Source organism: Numenius arquata, chromosome 10 (assembly GCF_964106895.1).
Source record: "Numenius arquata chromosome 10, bNumArq3.hap1.1, whole genome shotgun sequence".
Lineage (NCBI taxonomy): Eukaryota > Metazoa > Chordata > Aves > Charadriiformes > Scolopacidae > Numenius > Numenius arquata.
The window spans coordinates 48,646,215-48,664,542 of record NC_133585.1 but is presented as its reverse complement, the minus strand read 5'-3'; the positions used below and the strand labels follow the sequence as shown (position 1 = coordinate 48,664,542).

The 18,328-nt window shown below is 37.1% G+C and overlaps 1 protein-coding gene across 1 annotated transcript in view; it reads right to left on the bottom strand.

Moving 5' to 3' along the window:
• MICU3 (mitochondrial calcium uptake family member 3) overlaps nt 1–18,328 on the bottom strand; it is a 44,376-nt gene continuing 26,048 nt past the window's right edge. Inside the window, exons 10-14 of the mRNA XM_074155119.1 lie at nt 17,416–17,587; nt 12,403–12,511; nt 11,125–11,282; nt 8,068–8,142; nt 1–2,402 (exon numbers count right to left, since the gene is read on the bottom strand). Of these exons, the coding sequence (XP_074011220.1) occupies nt 8,074–8,142; nt 11,125–11,282; nt 12,403–12,511; nt 17,416–17,587 (508 nt within the window). The 3' untranslated portion in view covers nt 1–2,402; nt 8,068–8,073. The remainder of the gene's footprint in view (nt 2,403–8,067; nt 8,143–11,124; nt 11,283–12,402; nt 12,512–17,415; nt 17,588–18,328) is intronic.

Below are 18,328 nucleotides of genomic sequence, written 5' to 3'. Positions count from 1 at the left end.
GAGTTTCAAGTGCATTTATTTTGAAATAAGAATATTATATGCATATATTTATATTAAATAACTTATTATTAAACATGAGGAAAAAATACTCTTAAAAACTAATCTGACACTTTCACATTCTATTTTATATTAAGTGACTATAGTTAGGAAATACATAGAAAAACGATAAAATTGTCTCAAGCCAGCCATAAAAGCAAAGTGCACTATTGCCTAGGGCAGTGGAGGAGCAAAATGATGCTGCTGCTTCCTCCACAGGGTGGATGACAGTGAATGAAGAGGAAGGAGGGGCACCCCTTCAGTAACACCCTGTCCTTCCTTCCTTCCCTTTTTATTGTCCTCCATCACTGAAGCAGCAAACTGTGGGGTTTGCAGATGCTGACAAGAAGCAGCGAGACAGTTCTGCGTACCAAGACGATACATCGAATACCATCGATTCCCTAAATGATCACACAGGGATCGCAGCTGATCCATGTTCTGTTGTGTCTTTATCCCAATCTATTTGATTTTTCTTGTTGTCAGTAGTTAAAGATGCCAAGAAATTTGGTAAGTATTTATCATGAAATATTAACTAAAGTAGCATCCTTCAAAAGCTCTCTGAACGGGCTTTTTCTCAGATAAAAGCCACACCTCGTACATTTTTTTTTTTTTCTTGAAGATTCCCAGAGTGGAATTTCTTAAAAAACATCTTCCTTTTCATTTTGTTTTGACTTTTTAGCAGAGATAAATCTTATTATAAATTAAACATTTCTAAACTTAGGTGTATATACACAGATACTATACGTTTTTTCTACTCACGTGTGATCTAAGATGGCATTTGAGCAACATGCACACTAAGTACAATTTTGACAAGTTTGCTTACAGTTATTTGGAGTAAAAGAAGATTTAAAACCATTATTTTGGTTCTATTTTAATTGTCAGACTCCACCAAATATTTGCCTTTCCAATAACATTTTACTGACATTTGTTTTAGCCTGTGCGTATTCAACTAGAAATATTTCAAGGCACAGATTGTTCCTAAACAGATACAGCCTTATTTAACATCCAGAAGGATGTAAGAAATACGTGTTCATGTTTGTTTGGGTTTAATTTGCACTGCCTAAAAATCATCTTGAAAGGGAGTAAGGAAAAACATTGCTACTGAATAGCAAAGATAAAATTTAGAGACTGCGAAAACCAAAGGTAACAGTGTCCTTACCGCTGTTTCAATAACATCTAAACCGACAGGGCAGGAAAGGTCACGGTGGCTACTCCATATGGCCCGTGCTCTCCATAACTTCTGTGAGGCCCAATTTCTGCTTGATATTTGCTGCGTGATACTCAAATAACATCACTTAGTGCGTGTTGCTCTGTGCTGCTGCATGCATTCGTGTTTGGTTTGCTTTTTTGTTTGGACACAAACACAAGTTATTGATCTATTTTTTCAGGTACTGCATTCCAGAGTAGCAAATTAAACGGCTATAATTTCTACTCAGTGCCACATCTTACTTCACATAAAAGTGCACTATTCACAAGAAACACACGAAGTTTTACTCTACCAGAAATGTAGCAGTGAATTTATATGTATGGCAATAAAATTTATAATAAATATTATAATGTACATGTTACTTAACGTGAATTTGAACATTTTGACTTTTTTTCAACATACTGCTCAAAAGACTTTAAACTCTCTACTATTTTTTTAAAAGGATAAATAAATAAACATTATCATAAGACTTGGAGAATCTAAACATTATAGTCCATACAGTACCTTTCCTAGGTAAATACCTTTCATTCACATTATAACCATCACAGCTTTACTCTTTTCAAAGTAACAGCTTTGTTGGCTTCTAAGAATTTAAGTTGTACATTCAACTTGTATATAATTGTTTTGCTACTTAATGTATTCTCATTCCTCGTTTAGCACAAACTTTTAATAATGCTCTTCTGAAAGCAAATTCACAGTCTAAGCTGATGTGGGGCAGTTTCTCTCCATTGCCAAAACATTTGCCTTCCCAGGTGTAAAACTTATGTTTGTTTTCTTTTAAATGACAAACGTATATCAAAATAATAAAAAATAATATTAAAAATGTATTCTTTAAAAAAAAAAGACTTCAGCCAATCAGGTGATAGCTTGTCGTTTAAATAAAATACATATTAAAAGCGGTTGTTAAGAGTTGATGATCACTACATTAAGTCCTGTGTTTTCTATTGCAGCTGGAAGATTCACGATTCACCTGGGTTAGTTTGTTCTTCATTAAGAATTCGTAGGAATAAATAGTTCTAGCCGGTGCAGATAATCCTCCTTTCTTCCTTTATCTCAGCATATCTCGTCTCCGAAATTGCTTCCATAGATCTCTGAGGTGTTCACTGGTTACAGTCATCACACAAGAGTAATATTCCTTCCAACCAGACTTTGGAGTCTCCTGTGAAAAGTGAAAACGTACAATTGGGAAAAAGATACTTCTCTCTAAATTCCTCAATACTACATTAAATTTTACTCAGACTCATACACACTAGATGTAACTTGCAATATTAAAATCACGAAAGATCAAATACTTCTACGGCTCAGAAGTACTTCTGTAAAATGAGGGTAATAAATCCATACACAGGTTAAGTATCCAGAATCCATCCTCACCTCACAGCACACCGTTAGCATTCAACAAATAGCCTGCGTATGTTATAAGCTGTAAGAAAGGGTTTCCTCTTTATTCAGGTATGTCCTCGCTCGCTCTCTCTAGTTTTTTCTTGCTTCTTCACATCAACACTATACTAAAAAATTCACTTCTAACACCAAATAAAAAGCATAGAAAGTTATCGATGCTCACGAAACTGAGGCATTAGCAAAAGCCCAATACAAAACAGGCAGATGATGTGGAAGCTTCTTTACACTGGGTCACCTGAATCCTAAACCGAGTTGTAGTTTGACATCGTTCTGTTAACTGACATTAATAAGTGCCCACTGAACGGAGAGGAAAATCCGCCACAGGCTGACCTGGGGGATTCAGCAGACTCAGTGCTGTCTGTAGTTATCACTGCAGCTCATCATTTCTTCTGCTATTCCTAACTTCACAAAAGTATTTTGTTAGTGAGTGCAGAAAGATGGAGATTTATATAATATAAGTATTATATCAGCTGGGGAGAGAGGCTAAGCAAGGAACGGGAATTGTAACTGTGGATAAGCCAGAAGCACTTACAAGTAATTCTAAATTGCAACCCATTTTAGAAACTAAGTCCAGTGTCTGGAGGTAAATGGTTACAGTGTCAAGGTGAGAGATTGTCTGAGAGCTCCTTTTGGTTGAAGTGAGCGAAGAAGTTAAAAATAATGTGACACTGCAATATATTAAAACCAACCATTACAGAGTGAAGCCTACATTTAATTCACTCTTATTACTCTTGTATAACTAAAAAGCATTATGCAGAAGTTGTAAATATCCAGAAAACAATCTAATGCACAGCAGTATATAATCCAGATTTTAAAGGAAGTATCAGAAACAATACTTCCATAAATGAATAATTTACTTGAGATTTACGGCCAATCTTATGAAAAAAAATGTATTAATTGCAAAATGCATTGCATTATTTAAGAAAAGCACGTTTGGTTAATTAACCAGTGCTTTGACATATGCATTTATTTTTTTATTTTATGAAACAGGTTCAGAGAAATGTTCATGAAAATCAATAAAAGAAACACTGAAGTACCTTAACCCTTCATCTATTTATTTCTCATGTATGCACTGTAGTTGTATCTACTCTCCGTGTACCAAACCCATAGAAAGAACATTTTGTCCACATACTCTGCGATGCTCTCACATTTCGCTGGAACTTTTTCCTCCCACTGTACCCAGGTATGTTTTTAAGGTTCCAGCCAGTTTTAGGATCGAAAGTTTGGGTTCTGTAATTTCCAGTTACTTTGGTGAGATGAGTCAGTGAGACGTGTCTATCACACACGTCCCGCTTTATTTGCTGTAAAGAAGAGGTAAGCAACAGCCTCTTCAACTAGTAAGTAAGAGCTATTTCTGTTTTTTTTTTTTTTTTTTTTTTTTTTAAAGTTCTCTCTTATGACAGATGTATTCAACTGCTGGATATTAGGAAAGTACAGAAATTAAAAGCTTTCAAAATATTAACTATGCAACACGTCTTAAATGTCGCTTGACTGAACGAAGTATGTCTAGAAGGCGGCAATTTATCCTTGAAACATGACTAGCTATGAGGTTCTGAATCCACACTCGTCTATCAGCTCTCTCTCAAAATGAAATCTCCTTCCCCAGTCAGCCTCAAGACTCTCTCTGTAGATATTAACTATTACTTCCTACAAACTTCTTAGATCAGAAATTTAGAAGTCTCACAAAATTCAGAACATCTAGAAAACAGTTCTTTTAATGCAAAAATCATAAGATTTTCATGAAATTGCTAGGACATACAACTTTTTTTCTAGGTTTACAATTGTGACATACAATATTTATCTTCAATACTGTGGAAGTGAACGGAGCTGGAATTACAGCCTAACTATCTATTACAGGTTCTGAGCGCACAGTGTAGTGAACAGTACTGTCAGATGGACTCGAATCCCTCCCGAAGCTGGCCTCTAGCATCTTTTTTTTTTTTTTTTTGGAAATTAACTCTGGAAGGGTTTTGTTAGCGATTTCCTAGTTAACCCTGCCATAAGGTGTTCAAAGTAGAGCTCTCAGCTCTCTTTGGCAGTTCCTCACTCACGCGTTTTTCCTCTTCTCCCTACAGCATCACAGGAGAAGCTGCCCTGCAGGGAGAGCAAGGCAGGCAGAGAAGCTCTCCCAGAACATCGCCAGCTGTTTGGACCACACAGAGCTTCTACAGTTCTTCTCTCCAAGGAGAAATCGTCATTATTTGATAGAAAGGTGTAACTTTTTTTTTTACACTATGAAGTAAAATGCATTAGTGCAATTTGGAGATACGTAATGTAGAGCACAACGTGCTGTTTAACCCTTTTCAGGGTGCAGATTCAAAGCATGGTGTAATCTGTGGTACCTGTGCCAAGCACCTTCATCTCTTTCATCAGTCCTACGTTTACCACAGAAAGTATATCAAAGCACAGACAGTGATCTGTACATTTATATTTGGAACAAAGTAAAATTAAGAGTTATTTTATTGAATCTAACTTTGGCATGTAATTGCAGCAGATTTTTGTATTTCACATACACGTATGTGTTTCTTTGTACATCAGACTGGAATTTAATTCCCCAATTGAAATAGTTCAATTTCAGATCTCCAATGATTCCTTCTTTATTATCTTTTCCATTTGTAAACTAAAAAGAAAATAATAATTTTTAGAATTATGTAACTCTCCACTCCACACTGTCTGGAAAAGACAGAATTAGTTCTGCTCTCCTCCACAGTAATTCACTCCAAACCACTCCACATCTGCTTTGGCTGACGCTTCCATTTCCTTTTACTGACATTTGCAACAAACTTTAATAAATGTCTACAACAAATTTGAAGACATATTCTAAGTTGCATAAAGTTTTGCCCAAAAAAGGAACTCGGAACAGCTAACAACGGGATATGTCACTGTAATTCATCCCGAGAGACAGTGAGCAGTTGCTCAAGTGAAGGGCAGTAGCTGACCAATGTGTCTGCAGGGAAGAGGGAATTTTATACAGATGAGGTTTATGCTGTGTTCTCCAGTGCGCAGGTAACAGATACCCGATACAGTCCTACACACGCCAGCTCAGGTGCCGGAATTCTTGTCACAGCACCCGGGAGCTGCAGGTGGGAAGAAGAGCAGGGCAAAGAATGACTTTCTACAGGGTGAACACAAATCTCTCTTTATAAATCTCCACTCTATATTTTTTTTTCCCCAGTTTACTCCATCTCAACAGATGAATGAATGAATTTATTGCCCAAGTTCAGATCTCAGATGTTCAGGTATATAAACTTGAGGCTTTTACCACAGCCTCTCTTTTTGTCACCAAGCTAATTTTATTTGCCTTGATTATTAGACATTGGATTCTTTTTTTGGTTGGGTTTTTTTTTTTTTTTTGGTTGTTTGGGTTTTTTTTGTTACACTGTATTTTGTTCCAGTTGGTTACATAGCCTTCACTGAAATTATTAGGAAAGCATCTTGACTGTGTAACATTTTGCCAGTTTCCCTGGAAAAACTGTTCCCTGTCTTGAAAAGTTCAGTTTAAAGAATACTTGAAATGCAAGTACAATGTAGGCTGTAGCAGAATTAGCAGAGACAAAAAGACAAAATACTCCTAAAAGAATGATTTTTAAAAAGACATGGGGAAGGAAGAAAGGAAGAGGCAAAAGTTTCCAAGAGATGAAATTACATAAAATTAACCTAAAGGCATGAATTTCTTCTTATGTGACTGGTGGGTTGGCTTACTAAAATGTTGTTTTAATTATTTCATTAGTCATTTACAGTTTCCCATTAATCAGGTGGAGAAACCAGACACTTTGTTAAGATCAAATTTCCTTTTCTGTTCCTCACGTACTAGTACAATACTTCTGTACGTGAAACATAGTCATTTGTACTCATAAAGAGGAAGTATAATTAAAAAAATTTTTGAATGCTAATCAAAATAATAAAGAAGTAATCCTATGGATGCTAAATTTTAAAAAAGAAGAGTGTATGCAGGTTAAACAGAACTCTTGTCTTCTTTCTAGGAGGACAAATCAGCTGCATACGGCTGGACGTGCCCCAAGCTCTCTTTACTGCTGAATTTCAAAGAACCAGCCTGTTTGAAAGATGCCACACTTCACTGAAAAAGAAATGGTATGAAGAGTCCCAAAGAACACAATTTGGGATACGTGACACGCTGTGCCACAGGAACAGGCCAACAGTTTAGATATATTCCCTTTACCTTACCCATCTCGCAGAGGGGTCTACAAAAGAAAAACATCAGTGGGACTGTTAAGCTGGTGGGCTGCCAGTCTGCGTGACCAGACACACCGCTCATCCTCACAGATATGCATTTTTGAAGCCAACCACCACCTCAAATAAACAGGATCCAAGAAACTTTTGCTTAATCTATCTACATTCCTTTCCTGCCATGCTGCTTCACAGTTCGGGAGGAAAGATTTAAACCAGCAGCCCAGCATGCCTGCTGGCATACAGGCGCTCAGGGAGGCCCATTTGCTGATGGTCAGAAGCATGTGAAGATGGTTATTTGACAAGAAATCTCAGCTTAATATTGCCCTCATAATTAAAACCAGAGGAGGAACAATGGGGCCCCGTCACAGCAGACCACTGGCCATGAGAACCTCGTTTGTCATGCTGTAGACCTCTTTGTTCCTCCCCCCTGCACAATGTCACATCTGGGACCTGCGTGAGCTGTCAACAGCCTTCATAGCAACCACTGCAAAGCCCATCAATACAGACATGAAAAAAGGGCTGGCACCAAGACCTTTAAATTGCAAAGGAGCAAACTCTTGCTTTATGTAAGAAGAGAAATGTCTACTAACGCGCTTCTGCTATGTCCACCGTGTGGCAAACAGTTTTGCCATATGGCTACAGAATATGTGCACCCCAGTTTTTACACTGAAACCCACAGTACGATGTAAATGGTAAAGAATGAATATTCCTGCAGCGGATACACAGAGACGGCCATGGTGGTCGTGTGTGGGCACAGTGCTGATTTTTGGAAATCGTTGGTATAACATTAAATTGAGATAAAACCACATCGTTGTTTTCAGAAGCATAAGTGTGTATGTCAAAGTAGAACCGGGTTACTGTCGGTCTCAGAAAATCTGCCTCTACAATCTTCATTAGTAAATACTCATTAGGTATAGGTACTGGAGAAAAAGAGGTCACAGGACAGACAGAAAACAGCAACAGGAACTATGGAAGAATACTTTTCCTTTTTTCAAACATAGCACAAAATCGCAGCTGGCTTACAGAACAGTGACAGCGCGAGTCGGCCCTTGCCAACTCCAGAATCAAACTCTGCTGCTTCACTCCAAAAACACAACGTGACGCTTCGAGCTACTACACGGCTTACGGTCGGGAGAACCCAATTCCTGAATTTTTGGGATGGGAAAACACAGCAGTGACAGTTTAACATCCAGCCATTCCTGCAGGCATGCCGGCACGCTCAGACTAACACATACCGTCAGTTATCTGCTATACAGCTCCTTCCGCACGCAGGATTTGAAAGTAGTGTATCTCTGTATGGGTTTGTAGCCCTGTGGAGCAGAAGATGGAGAAGTGCGCAGATGCAGACAACACGTGAAGGCAGCCAGAGGGAAGCGTAAGACAACGGTATCATGAAAATACAAAAAAATGGCTTTCAGTGACACGTAGCTACAAGATACAGCATAGTATGCCCTACGTAAAAATTGTCATCGTTAATTTCCAAATCTTTCAGTTTAAAAATGGAATTTATAAGTGAAAGGGAATCTTCTTATGTATTTTTGAATTAAAAAATGAAAGGAAATAACTATTTTAAACCAAACAGCAAGCAAAAATAAAGCTTTTCATGTCTGCACATTTTATGGCAATACTCTGACTGACCGCTTGATGGCAGCTTAACATACTAGTTTGTTTCAAACTACTAAAACCAAAAAGGGTTTCAGATTATACTACTATATTCCAGAAAGAGAGAAATTTCATTTGATAAACTCTTTAAGACATTTACTTTTCAAAAAACATATCTAAAATATATGCTAAAATGAGTATTTATTATGTTCCTATAAGGGGTAGTACCTGACCCTCCTCAAGTTTATGGCTAAGATTGTAAACAGGACAAAGCTGGTAGGTGCTGACTGACCTTTCAGAATTCCTGTTTCATTGGATTTGTGTAACTCTTTGCTCTTAAATATGTTTGATTTAGTCAGGCTATCTAACTACAAAACACCCTTTTCTAAAATACATGGTCCTAGAACCAAGCTCTGTGATGCCCTCGGGATTCTTCTGGACAAACATTTTAGTAAAACAACTTTTAAAAAAAAATAATTAAAAAAAAAGACTACTAGATGTTAATTGTAAAATATTTCAAATCATAGGCCTATTTTAAACTGTTATTTTTAGATGCTTTTAGAGCAATAATCAGAGACTCCATTAATTTGGGCAGACATTAATTGTAGGATACTTAACATTAAAATCAGGCATTTACACTTTATAAACAGGTTCAAACTTCTCACAGCAAAAATGTCCATGTTGCTACAAAATACTGTGTAAGCAGAAGCCATAACGTTTTTATCTGTATAATGGAACTGACCAAATCTTAATATGGATTCAAAACACAGTTGTTAACAAAGAAAAGGTTAGTGATTTGTTAGTTTTGATTTAGCACAAGACAACATTTGAGCCCTCCATGTTGTAGGAGGAAGAGGGTAAACTTTTACATGTTCTGGCCACACCAACTACTGTGTAACTTTTAATGAGCAAACAATAGGAGGCAATTAACGACACTTTCTGCCAATTTGTTCTGGGCAAAAGGTTCTTATGTGCTTTCTTCTTCTCATTCTAAACCAAGACTGGGGTGGGTGGGGACTGTTCATTAAACTGAAAAGGCAAATTTTGGCAGAATTTTTACTACCCACTTTTGGAAAAGTCAGGTTTGTGTGACACAAAAACTTAACTGGAAATTGTAATTCCTAAGTTTGGTACTGTAATTATCTTGGAATGCTACTGAAGAGAATGCACTTTTCTGAATAATCTAACAAGTCTGCACGTAGAAATGTCTGAATATAACTGAATTATAGGACCAAATCATGATCATCTCCTACACAATCCAGGAGACATCTTGTATCTAATTAAAATTAAACATATCACTTATGAAAGATGGTGCTATTCTTCTGAACATCCTTGGCTATTCTTTATAGCTCTTTTACAGTCCACTGGAATATTGCCGCTAGGCAAAAGAAAGATACATGCATAAGACTGAATAATGCTGGATGATAAAGATTTTTAAGGGTTATATGAGTTCTGTCATGCATTTTGTGAAAGAGAAACATGTAATACATTTACAAGAATTACTTAGTAAGCAGGCTGGTTTTTGGTTAAATTAACATACACTGCACACTTACAATTAATAAACAATTAAAACATAGAGCTGAACATCTCAAAACAGTTATGAAACAATCATCATTCCCACACCAAAACGAAAGGAATTGAGGACCAACAGGGAAATAAGTTGGTTACAAATGCAGTGATTGTTATCCACAATTTACATTCAATCATAATATTACGAAAATAACAAGAAAACTATTAGACTCAACACCACAGAAAGTTCTAAAATTATATTTAGGAAGCTAACTAAAAATTACTAAAGTTATATTATAAAAAGAACATACTGAAATGTGATTTTAGAAACCATAATACAGTTTAAGATTTGTGTCTAAGGGATTAGGTTGCCAGTAAGAACACTTTACATTTAGTTAAAAATGTTAACACCTGTCATATGAAGAAAAAAACCCCTGTGACTTTTATTGATCATACTCTGGCTTCTGCTACTATAAAATTCTCCTCTACTACACAGACCCTGAAGAGGGCAGCAGGGCCTATACATTCACTTAAAAGGCAAAGCACGATTTACAAGCTTGTTCCCTGTGAAAGTTTTCTGGAAGTTATTTCCTGCCCTCTAGCTTCTTGTAATTTAATATACTGGATACAGGGTTAAACTATCAAAAGCTACTTTGCACTAGAATATAGCATTGTTCAGCACCACTCCACTAATTCTTTATTTGAAAATTAAAAATCTGCTGCTGCAACTCTTTCCAACAGTCATTACCAACACTTGGTATTTTAAATAATGTTTTTTAACGAGCCAATGGTCAACCTTTAAGTAAATTGCCCAGGTTTGAGAGAGACAAACTCTCTTTTCCCTGCAAACACCCCAGATGTAATTGCTACCCTTGTTAAAATTAATGCCAATGTATCAGATCTCACAATACAGAAGAAATGACAAAATGCAGAGGATTTCTCATCTCCAATTTGGTTTGTGTACTATAAAGGTACATTCTGTCCTCTATGTATTGCTTTCTAATAAAAAAAATGAAAAATTTAAGAAGTTTATCTTACAGACTGCTTCAGGATTTCTATAAAACATGTATCTTTAGATATACATACTGTTGGTTTGCAACTTACTGGTGCTACAGGCATTGAAGTAAGTAGTGGTAAGTAGTAAAGTCAAGTAACATTACTATAAAAATTAGAATCCTTACCCTAAACCCTCGATTGAGTCTGTCTTTCATAATGCCGATAAATTCTTTATAACTCAACTGGTCATCTCTGTCAACATCAAAAATCTTGAACACTGTGTTCACCAAATGTGGTGAAAGCTTCACACCTGTGGCCACATACACAGCACGTTTGAATTCATCTGCATAAAGAGAACATCAGAAGAAAAAATAAAATACATTAATTTAATCGGATTTTGGGCAATGAATTATGAAATACAAGTAAACTTTTAACTTGAGTTTTCACATTTAAATACTCAAAAAATAAGGAAATGTGAAAATCAAGATTCAGTTTCACAGTTCTAACCCAAGTAGGTCATAGTTCATCTGATATAAATTGATCCTGCTTAATTGGTATCAATTATTTTACACAAAAGATAACAGCCTATATACTATACGTAATAAAAAATTAGAAAATATAATTAAACCTATGTTACATATATACTGCTGGCATCTACTTAATCGACACAAATCAGAACCTAAGAAATGGAGCCCAGAGAAAACAGTATGCTCCTTTGGTAAGGCTACATGAGGTAGGACTATGCTGGTGTTACTTTGTCAGATCCATGAAGATACTACTTGAGGAGAGCACACAACTCTGACCACTTCACACATAGTTCTCCTTGCACTCCCCAAGCATCTCAACTGTTGTATTAAGGATTTTAGTCAGTATATACCTGCCTAGTTCTTTCAGCACCTACTTACTAATTTGTTCAAAAATCTGCCTAATCCCTCTTCGGACCTTCTAACACTGTTTACTTCTACAACCTTTGTAGAAGGCCAGATTCCAGATGCCCACTGTGTAAAGAAATGCTTTTGTTTGCTTTAAACCAGTCTCTTATTGGTGTCATCAAGTACCTCAACTCCTGTAGGATTTGGTGACTAGGGTTGGTAAGGTCATCCAACCAAGGCCAGAACGGATGGGGCTTTGAGCAACCTAGTCTAGTGGGAGGTGCCCCTGCCCATGGTAGGGGGGTTGGAACTTCAAGATGATCTTCAAGATCCCTTCCAACTCTAACCATTCTATGATTCTATGACCAACTATTCTGTGTTCAGCTTATCCACCACTTCCATGACTCTCTAAAGCTTTATCATCTCTCTTATGATATGACTGAGCCTTCTCTCAAAGCTGAAGTCCTAGCCTTTTTAGCCTTTTACCCGAGACATTAGAACAACAAATTAGGAATTAGAAAGCGTTTTTGTATTTTTTTCAACAGTTTCATATATTTATCAACAGATTTTTATAAAAATATAAATACTTACCTTGACCTATGGAACGACTTGCAAAATTATACATTTGCATTGCAATTGTAAAATCTTCTAGGTTGTTCAAGAATTGGAAAAATGATCTAAACTCATCAAACGTGATACCCTAAAAAATAGAACAATATGCACCATAAGGATTATCGGTAGTGATGACAACTGAATAAATAAACCTTGCAGTCACATATGTCTACTTCATTTAAGAATACATACTACACCCATTGAAAAAAATAGAGATTTACACTGAAAGTCAATAAAGTAAAGAATTAGAGTCTCCTGAGGAATGCAGTATGTCTTTCCTCTTTGCCACTGCCATGGATAGCAATTCCCACCCAAAAAAACAGTCAAAAATATTGTTCCATTGCTTAAGGCAATCCTTAAGAATTCCAGGATTATTGCGATATGGCATTAATATTAAGAGTCTAGGTTTGTATGAATATTGGAATATGTTTGCTACTGAAAGTCTGCAAACCACTATTCTATATATATACATGAGTGTGTGTGCTCACGTACATTGAATGAATTCATAAATATATGTTATGATCTAACTTAAGCTCTGTACTTTAAGGTAAAGTTTTTACATATCCCTATTTAGACACCTAAGTCTCATCAGCTGATACTCTGTGTATCAAGTATTGCAGGGTTTGTCCAGCTTTTAAAAAAAAATCTTTTGCGTTTTGACCAGACTTCAGAATAACTTCTGTGGAAGTTTCTCTGAAAGTGCTCTTGTTAAAAGAGCTTATTTTTTCTTCTTTCCTTATGATATTTGCTCTGCTTTTCTCTCAGCTACAATTCCAAAGACCTGATAAAATACCTCTAAATCAATTTTGAAAGAGACCTTAAACAGAGGCTTTGAATTAAGCCAGGACCTATCTCTCATTCTCCATGGTCTGTCAGCCACTCTGAACACGGGACGACATTCTTCATCACACCTTGATCTCCCTGGCCTCCTTTAACGATCATTCCTGGCTATTCTTCTGTCTGCTTTTACCCTATTTAGCTACTCCTCTCTGAAAATAAACCTGAAGACAACAGAAAGACCTGTGAGCCTTTCTGGTCAAACTAAAATCTCAACCTACATCTCTCCTCAAAGATATGCATAGTCATTATGGTATGGCAGAACACAGAAAACATGCTGAAGTAGGTTTGTGGCAGAGGAAAAAATGGCAGAGGTTGGGCATAAACCCACAAGAAGCAAGTACTGTGGTAAATGCGGAGAACAACATAATATTGTTAAAATATAAGACTTTAATAAGCCTCCACTTGCTTGAGATGTAAACCACATCTTCAGTGATCCTCCCTAAGCTCTAGCTAATATTTATAAACTGTTTGATTGGAGAGCTTGACCCATCTCCTCCATGAATTGCTTTTCTCAACAAGCCTATTTCATCCCTTGCAATTGGGAGGAAACACTCATGGACACAAGCAGAGCCACCTCCTTATTCTCCTTTAAATTTTTATCTTAAAAGCTTAATTTACTAATACTAACCAATACTGTCTTCTTCTTTTGTTGCATTTGACATCTAACAGCTTATGTCCGAGTTCTGTTTCTTGCACTTTGTTTAGACTGAAAACTCTCTGGGATGGGAATTGTTTTTGTCAAGTGTTTGTGAAATACCTAGATCGGTGACACTTCACTCCCCAACTAGGACCATCGGGTACTATGGCAAAATAGCAGTAATAGAAAACAGCCATCAAAGTCTTGAGCTGACATTTTTAGGTTCACAATGATTTTTAAAAATCCTTAATTTGCACTAATTTGTCTGTGAAGATTCTGCATGTGGGAGATACTGTAAGAAGTCAGGCTACTGCAAAATTCCTGGCTCTTTCCATGTAACTAGATGGGAGATGATCAGTCTAGATGGAAAGTAGCCCTTGCTCTCAGGAAAGGCTGAGAACCACTGGTCTACAAATAAGCTGCCTTCCAGCTTCTGTGTTTCCAGTAGTGAAAACTGCTACCACAAGTTGACACTGGAGATGAAGCAAGGAGATAAAGGAGTCACACCTGTAGTCCATGGCTGAACTGTACATACTCCACAACATTTTAGCAATGAGAAAAATATCTGGCTTCATTTCATTTCTGCTGAAATCATCTGCAAACATACATGTTTATTTCCTCTCAAGGAAGACCAGCAAAGGACACAAAAGAGGCAGAAGGGCAGGCAAAATGACACTCAAGAGTCAGGCACACAGCATACTACTGTCTCTCTCCTTTCCTAGGACCATATGTTGTTCAACTGGTAACTGTAATAACATTTCATATTTGCATATGTTTTGCATTTTGACATAGTAAGTTATCTACGCGTAGATATCCCACAGTTTTCATACTGGAAATTATTTTCTATGTAAAAGGAAGCTAACTTTTCTATTCATTTGGACAGATTATATTTTACTACAGCACAGAAAACTGCTATATTAATGCACCAATGCTGTTAAAAACGCATAGACTTTCTTTAAGAGCTGATAGTTGTAGTAATTCAAGGTGCCAGCTTAAATGAATCACTGCCTGGCATGTAGCTGGTAAAGAGAGGAAAATATCCTGTGAGCAGGCAGCACGCCAGATGAACATTTTAATGTGATTATAGTATGCCAAATGATCATCACGTTGCTTTAGAGGCTTCTACATACAGCGCCACAAAAGACTACCATTGCCAACTGTGAGAGTAGCTGCCTATTACTTTACAGGCTAGACTAATTAATATTGCAGAGTACCACTGTAATAAAATAGAGAATACCTTTTATAATTTTTGAATTATGTTATTCCAAGTGTAAGAAAGTGCAAACATACGAACAATGCCTCCATGGCAATAAGAGGCAAAGTCCCATTCTCAAAAGCCTGTGACCACCACAAGAGATGTCACAGGGATTTATTTTTTCCACCGTACTGACAGCACATCTACCAAACCAGAGATATGGAGTTACAGAAAATGGCAATGTCTTGTTTTACTTCATGGAGCTATGGCATAGGACATACAGATATATAGCACTGGTTAAGTGCCAGGATATTCTCAGCACAGGGAGGACACGGACCTGTTGGAGCAGGTCCAGAGGAGGCCATAAAGGTGCTCAGAGGGCTGGAGCCCCTCTGCTACGAAGACAGGCTGAGAGAGTTGAGGTTGTTCAGCCTGGAGAAGAGAAGGCTCCAGGGAGACCTTACAGCCCCTTCCAGTCCCTAAAGGGGCTACAGGAGAGATGGGGAGGGACTTCTAATCAGGGAGTGGAGTGATAGGACGAGGGGGAATCGTTTTAAACTGACAGAGGGGAGATTTAGATTAGATATAAGGAAGAAATTCTTGACTGTGAGGGTGGTGAGACACTGGAACAGGTTGCCCAGGGAAGCTGTGGATGCCCCATCCCTGGAGGTGTTCAAGACCAGGCTGGAGGGGGCTTTGAGCAACCTGGTCTAGAGAGAGGTGTCCCTGCCCAGGGCAGGGGGTTGGAACTGGGTGATCTTTAAGGTTCCTCCCAACCCAAACCAATCTGTGATTCCCAGAACGCAGCATAAGCAAACCTGTAACTGAGCGATGCAGCTTTCTATGTGGAAGTTTTCCCATCAGAGATCAGGAAGAGGAAACCACTGTGGAAGACATGCTATCAGGACAACAGCACTGGAAGATTTAGGGATGAACTTTGAAGAACACTTCCTTGTGTTTAAAAGAAAGTGTCTGTATTTATATTTACTTAATCCCCTTCCCCTTTGCCATTCAAATAAGTATTTCTCTATACCTATGACTGCCATTATTTTTCAGTTACCCAAGTGACACTTATATCATTGTTGTTACACAAGCCCCAAAGTGTTGGTTTGGTTTGGTTTTTTTTCCGGATTTCCATATATGTGGAAATCTTGATTTCAGCCTAAACAAAAAAACATCTGACAACCACAGAGAAAGAGCTTTATACCATTTCTGTTGCACTGTCTTGGCTCTGAATATTGAAAGCTGCGCAGACCTTTTAGAGTAGTTAGAACTGAGCATAGACTGGGAATGAAGAAAGGGTTGGTGAACCAGGAACCCGGATCCCAACCTCACTGCTTCAATGTTACACCTAACCTGGTGCAAAAGAGACAGCTCTGCTTTCTCTTCCCACTCCCCAGCTATATTTATCTCTCAATGGACCTAAGTGAGATAATCCAGAAAACTGTTGATATTTGTGGTGTTTTTCTATCAGGTCAGCTGACTGATCTTACTCTGTAGACTGAAATTACCATATGATTTCTCAAATTAAAACCCCCCCACAAAACTGTCCAAACTGATTTATTCCTTTTCTTCATGAGCTCTGCTGTCAACGCTATTAAAATATATAGCTTTTGAAAGAGTTAGATTTCTAGGACAGATTAATCTGACCTCCTTCTGTAAATACACACAGGAACATATCCCTATCATCCTTTATTTGAAGGGCTACTTTTAACTTTATTCTGTTGATTACCCTTGATGCATAGTTGACACTACGTTTCTCTCAGATACAGTTCTGACATTTGTTAAACAAATGAAGGACTATCTGCCTCATGACGTTTACTGCTTTATTATCTTTTCTATCTCTGCAGCCATTAATAAGAACCACATACCCATCAATAACTGTATACAAGTGATCCATTATTAAGACTATAAAACAACTACATAAAGGGTATCAATGCTATTTCTGAATAAGTGCTATTCCAGTGGCAGTGCAAAAGAGAAGAAAAAAATGGGGGTTTATTGCCTCATTGTTAGAAAATTGTTCTTTTCCAAGTCTTATTTTTTTTGCTGTTCAAACTAAAAATTTTCACGTAATAGAAAGCTTTGTTATCTAAACTTCAAAAATATAACGAGTTAAATCCTATGGAACATAATTGTGTTCTATTTACTCTTCTACTTTTAATTCAGCAAGTAATCTGAAAAACATGAGACACATCTTATGATCAGAATAAAATCCTGGTGCTAATTAATTCAGTGACAGAATCTAATTCAGTCCAACAAGGCTCTGTTTTCACCGTGATGACACTGTAGCCCATCGCTGTTCTAGCTAAACAATTACCTTTTCTTCAGGAATCGTGCAGCGCAGGTTTTCCAAGTAACTTGATGTATTTTCTACATTTGTATACCTCAAAAGAATATGGGCAAAGTCTTCCTCACTGATGGTGTTCATCCCATTAGAGTAGGAAAGGAATTCTATCTCTAGAACCTCAGTTTGTAGGTTATCCATAAATCTAAAAGCACAAACATAAATACAAAGAAATAGTAATACTTTATACCATTCATGTCGTTAAAATGCTCATAGAATATAAAACCAAACAGCATTATACAAATTAGTTCCCTTTTCATAGAACTGATGGTAAATTTGGTAAATCCTTTATCTATGTTGACATATTTCCTAATCAATACAACAATCTTAACTCAAAGATGAAGTGTTTTATTAAGGATTAAAATGACTTAATACCCACATTTCCAATTTACTTCTGGTTTGTGTTTGCTTCATTTTCTTCTTCAGTGGGTCACCAATCTTTATGTTAATAGGCTAGACTGAAAATTCCATCATGGTACTAAATGAATTCCCAAGATTTATTCCCCATATAGTTACTTACAGATTGCAATTATACCTTACTTTTCTTAATACTTACTTTTTTTAATACTTCACTATTCTTACACTATTTCTATAAACTCTTCCCAGCTTAACAACCCACCAAAACTGGATAAAGTATAAAACCAGCTACATATAAAAAGGAAATACAACTTCCCTTACTCTGCATGATGTCCTGGTTATACAGCCAAGCATGAAATTAGCTCTCTGGTCACAGCACTGCACTTGCAGTTTTTCCATCAAGTTTTATTCTTGCCTTGCAAGGCAAACATACAATAGTATTTCCCTCACCAGTCCATAGTTTAATGATTTTTTGAGCTGGTAAAGTAGTGTTGAATAAAACTTGACGGATCCCTCTTTCATGAATATG